Here is a 5,590-nt window from a genome sequence, read left to right on the forward strand (position 1 = left end):
GGCCATACGACTTTAACTTATTTTGAAAGTTTCTTCTCTGTCTCTTCCACCACAAAATCCGATGATGCCAAGGGGATCATCTTCCAGAAAATGCTTTTTCTCACCCTGAACAGGCCCACATTCTGGCCACTAATGGCATCTGAGAGAACCATTTAGAGCTCATGCAATACCAAACAAGCTGAAAAGCAACTTCACATGTCCCTCACAACATCGCAATGGACAAACAGAGTCAATCTTTTCTTCGTGATTTCGGCACATAAACCACATGGTTGGCAAGGTCCACTATACCCGGTAGCCGTTACATTACAGGGCCGTGACAGGAAATGGTTGGTTATGTTTTTTTTTTTTTTTTTTTAAAGGCCCATAACAGTCCATTATAAGGCCGAAACAAGTCTTCTTTTTCCAAAAGAAATATGGTTGTAATGGCCGGTACAGCTGTTATCATAACAGTGATGGTGGTGGATGTTATGGCCACTGTTACCATTATGGATACTTTGGTAATGCTCATTTTGAAGGGAAAAAATGGCCTACCTTAATGTGCCGGTACATTTTCGTCCTTTAAAATGATTTCTGACCATTCTTATCATAACAATCATAAGGCTGCCCGCTATGGCTACTGTTACTGTTATTGAATACCTTGCCTCAAGGCCTTATCAAAATCAGTCAACCCTCTGAAAACCAGTCTTCCTTGAACCGTTTGTCAAATGTTCTCTCCACTAACTCAGTTTTCTCCTATAGAAAATCATAGAGAACTGCTCTCCAGACGAGAAATGATTTTGGAGGCATGGCTGAAATCAAATGGACAGGCAGATGCTGTTTGAAAAACATGTTTGATCAGAATGATTTTCGTTCTCATTGTTTTATCCAACACACCTTGGCATCTTTTGAATATTACACCATTCCATTCCATCATATCCAGCTTGAAGATCATATTCAAACCCCTGACCTTCCTACTCTGATGTTGAATAAGATTGTGTGTCCCACATGCACTCTCTGCCCCAGCTTAATGAATGGCCCATCTCAATTTTCCATACCGATGTTCCCGTGTCACTATTACACGATGTTTTCTCATCCATCATTTGAGTATCAACATGTAGAGCAACTGCTAATCTTGCTTGTTAATCCTTACACACATTACTCTGGCACCAGCTCATGTGAGATCTGAGCAACTCATCAGGAAGGGCCCACAATAGGTGTCATTCTAACAAAAAATAAGGCCAGTTCAGCAATCCAAGCTGCTGAATTTGAGCATTGAGTTTGTACTATTGGTCTACTATCTTCCAACTGCCCTCTTTTTTCCTTGAATTCAGTTCTTAGGATTGCTCGATTGTCCTCCTAGGGGACCTTGTTTAAACTGATTTTTTCACTTTTCAATCCACAAAGCTGATAATAGGATCATTGGATTGGAAACCAATACAACTGGTTGTAGTATAACCCCTTGATTTTCAAATATCCGAGAACTTGTTAGTCTGCTATAACTTTCAAAGGCATGAGTAGGAATGTGGGTTGAAACTGAAACTGGCAGACAATCTTAGCAATGTAGATTTCTTTTCTATCGCTGTAACTTTATTCTTCCACTATAAGCAAACGGTGGGCCCAAATCATCACCACTGTATGGCAGTGATCGTCACAGCGATTGGTGGAAAAACCTTGAAAAAACATACTTCTCTGTGTGACACGGATATGTTGGTTCAGACTGCCAGTTATCCATTGATTCCAGTGGTGTAGCCCACCTGATTATCGGCCAATTATGTGGTCCACCTGATGAGCAGACCAGCCTGACTTTTGTGGGGCCCACCATTTTCATGGTACTGGTGTCCTGCATAAGTGGCATGTTGGTGGGAAAAGATGGTATGATTTCATATGTTAAGGCAATGGTGGGCCACAGGGAACATAATCCTAATTTATACTCGGGTGGGCTACATGACAGGGAACAACAGATAGTAATGGTGAGGGGAACACCCACCATACAAAATTCCAGATTGTGTGTGGGCCCGAAGCACTGTGTGTATGCGATCCAAACCAATCAGCAATGAACTCACGTACCAGAAATCAAGTCATTCCATAACTCAGGTTTTGTGGGGATTGAACTACTACAATTGAAAACTTCCTAAGCCCTACCGTGATGTTAATTTGCCATACAACATGTTCATAAGACCACATGGACCGACTTGGATTCCCTACTAAAGCCTTTAGGGCGTGTTTGGACACGTGGATTGGAAGGGATTGGAAGGAGCAATCGCGGGATTGGTCGGGCATGCCAAACAGACACGTTGAACTTCTGCGTGATATAGCAATCCACTGACATCACCATCATTGCCTTGAAATCCACCCAATCCCTCCTAATCCCGTCTATTTTACCTGGACGTGTTTGGTTGGACGGATTGGAAGGGATTGGCTGGGCATAATCCCGGAATTGGCCAAGCGTGCCAAACAAACTCGGTGGTGAAATCCCTTGATATAGCAATCTCATGGATTGCCAGCAATCCACTGACGCAGCCATCATTACCTTGAAATGGCTGCCATCCACCCTAATACAATCCAATCCCATGGAATCAGCCCGTCCAAACACGCCCTTAGCAGGAACTTCCTGCGACAGGAAGCTAAGTGGGCCCCACTGTGATGTTTATGGGAAATCTACAACGTTTATCAGTTTTGCAAGATAAGTTTCTATAGTTGAAACCTCCCTAGGTCCACCGTGATGTTTATATACCATCCATACTGTGCATAAGTTCTTTTCTATTAAGATGAACTGAAAACATAAAAATTAGAATGATTCGAAACTTCTATAGCTCCACACACGTTTCAATGATGAACGTTCAATCCTCTATTGTTGTGTGGCTCACTTTGAGTTTTGGATTTGCATCAGTTTACATACGAAAGGAGTGGATTTCCCATAACCATCATGGTGAGCCCACCTAACTTTCTCTCGCAGAAAGTTCTGCAAAAGGCTTAGGTATGAAGGGAAGACAGAGAAAGGAAGACATGAATATCAGCTTGATCCAATCTTATGTGGCCCCAAGAAGTTTTCAATGATAAGCTTTCAATTCACATTGTTTCTTGTTTCTTGTGGGCAAAACATATATATCAGGGTGGGCCATGGAGCCCTGACTAGACTTGCCATCTCAAACTAAGTCTTCGTGGTACAGTAACTAATCGCCGCCTCCATGGTAAAGGTTATTACCGACACCTGCTTCTCATACATTAGAAGGCTTGTATGACAGAGGATTTGCAGCGCCACTAAGACGAACGTATGGCATCTTTTCTATACATCTATTTTACTGAAATAACTATATATAATTATTGTTATTAACGGTCAAATGACCAAATCAAAAGAAAAGACAAAATACATAAGAAAAAACAGAACTACGAGGAATCCATTAAAGAGCCATATACCTCTCTCTATCAGCTGATCTTCGTATCTTCGTGTAAGCAACACGTGTTAGAAAGCACATGCCAAAACTCAACTTTATCCAGGTACGTACGGAAGAGAGAGACGTCTCTCACCGTGTATGGGTGACTCTCACCGTCACAACATCCAGTGATGGGAAACGGTGATGGGAGACTCTTACCTTCACTAACTCAAAAAATGGCAGGGAGGGATCTGTATCTCACGTAGGCCATTTAATTCTTTATAAAAAAATTAAAAATTAAAAATAAAAAACTGGTATTGTTTGTACACTGTGTATCCTCACCCTTTGCGTGTGTCCCTCTCCTTTTCTAATCTCCTCCCACTTTCCTTTTGTCCACATGCTTAGTAGCACGTGTGAAACCCATTCATTAAATTACGTAATAATTCTTTCTCTCTCTCTTTTTTTTTTTCCCTAAAATGCACTGTGTTTTCATCAAGTTGCCTGAAAACCACCAGTAATTAGAAAAGCCTGAAAGCACGATTCCAAGCCTTTAGTTGAAATTTCTTGATAATTAGGGTTTAAACCTAAGGTAAGAATAAGATATGTAATTAAAACACAAGAAATAAATCCATATTCCATGCTCCAATCTATAAACAGATGCAAAACCGCATTTGTTACTAATCCCAAATTAACAGATTTTAAACATAGTAATTAATAGTAATAGTCAGCCCCTAAATATTTTTCACATGTTTACAAAGAGAAGTAGACGTGATATGCAAAAGTATATCAATAGCTGAGAGAATCCGACTCCGACTCCGCTGACGCCATTTTCTCAGAGATCCGCGCGAGTGAACGCAGGTTGCATCGCACGATCGTGTCCGTGAAGAGGACTGTGTCTTCCTTGGTGCTTCCTGGTGGGATGTCCACGACGTATGACTCGGTGACAACCGTACATCCGTTGGATTCGTGGACGGTCATCGTGGACTGGTAGTTCGTGAGCCGGTGGTCCCCACCGATGATCGTGAAGCGGATGACGTGGTAGTCGTCGTCGAGGTAGTCGAAGCGCTCAGTGCTGGTTGCAGCTGGTAGGCCGGAGACCACGTGCACCTCACGCACGCTGCCGACGCCACCGGTGCCGGCACGGAGGGTGCAGCTGCTGATGAAGCGCTTGTAGGCTTGGGGTTTGTCGAATTGGCGGACTAGGGACCACACGAACGGGAGCGGTGCGTTTATGGTCTGGACGTGGCTCGAGCCACATTGGTGTGGTGAGATGGCTCGGGTGTGGTAGCTACGTAGCATGTCCTGTGAGGTTTGTTGGTAGAACACCATCGTTTTTTTTTTTTTGTTTTTAATCCCCTCTTGAGGAGTGTTTGGCAGAGAATGTGGTTTATGTAAGAAGAGATTGTGCTAAAGATAGTAAAGGATATTTTAACCTCTAGCGAGTAGAGAGTCGGTGATAGCAGCTTAGTTGCTAAGAAAAGAAGAGAGCTTTGTCGGGTTCTTCGCCAGTTTGGATTTTGTGCCAATGAATATTTAACTCGTTCGTGTTGACTCAGTGACTCAGTCAAGTTTCTCCTCGTGTTTGGATTAGATTTGGTGTTCCTGGGCTTGGGTCGTGTTCACTTTTTAGAGGCTGGGCTCCACTTGTTTATTTTGTCTAGTCAAGGGCCCCGGCCCGTCAGGCCTAGGTTTTACTTTAATGAGTGGGCTTGGAGGGACCACGGCCAATCCATTGACAAGCCTACGGATCAACTTTTTTTTTTTCACACACGCACACACTCACGCCATGGTGGGATTTCACCACCTATGGATACTTGAACCCTTGACCGGGTGTTGAAACTCCGGAGGGCCCGTTTGGACGGGTGGATTGGAAGGGATTGAATGATATTAGGGTGGATGGCATGGATTTCAAGGTAATGATGGTGTTGTCAGTGGATTGTCTTAAGATCCATGGGATTGCTATATCCCGGAATTGCTATATCGAGTTTGTTTGGCACGCCCGGCCAATCCCGGGATTAAACCTTCCCATCCTTTTCAATCCCTCGAACCAAACACGTCCCGGGCAAATTTGAGCAGATTAGGGTGGATTGGATGGGATTTAAAGGTAACGATGGTCTTGTCAGTAGATTGTCTTAAGATCCATGGGATTGCTATATCCTGGGATCGGATCACCCAGCTGTTTGGCATGCCCGGCCAATCCCGCGATTTACCTTTCAATCCCTTCCAATACCATCCAA

The 5,590-nt window shown here is 43.4% G+C and overlaps 1 protein-coding gene across 1 annotated transcript; it reads right to left on the reverse strand.

The window, feature by feature from the left end:
• Positions 1-3,850: 3,850 nt before the first annotated feature.
• LOC131240990 (abscisic acid receptor PYL12-like) lies at positions 3,851-4,724 on the reverse strand. Its single transcript, XM_058239582.1, has one exon. It carries the CDS (start codon positions 4,680-4,682, stop codon positions 4,140-4,142), a length of 543 nt encoding a protein of 180 aa, XP_058095565.1. The 5' UTR covers positions 4,683-4,724; the 3' UTR covers positions 3,851-4,139.
• Positions 4,725-5,590: the final 866 nt, after the last annotated feature.

The sequence above is a fragment of the Magnolia sinica genome, chromosome 3, assembly GCF_029962835.1.
Source record: "Magnolia sinica isolate HGM2019 chromosome 3, MsV1, whole genome shotgun sequence".
Taxonomy (NCBI): domain Eukaryota; kingdom Viridiplantae; phylum Streptophyta; class Magnoliopsida; order Magnoliales; family Magnoliaceae; genus Magnolia; species Magnolia sinica.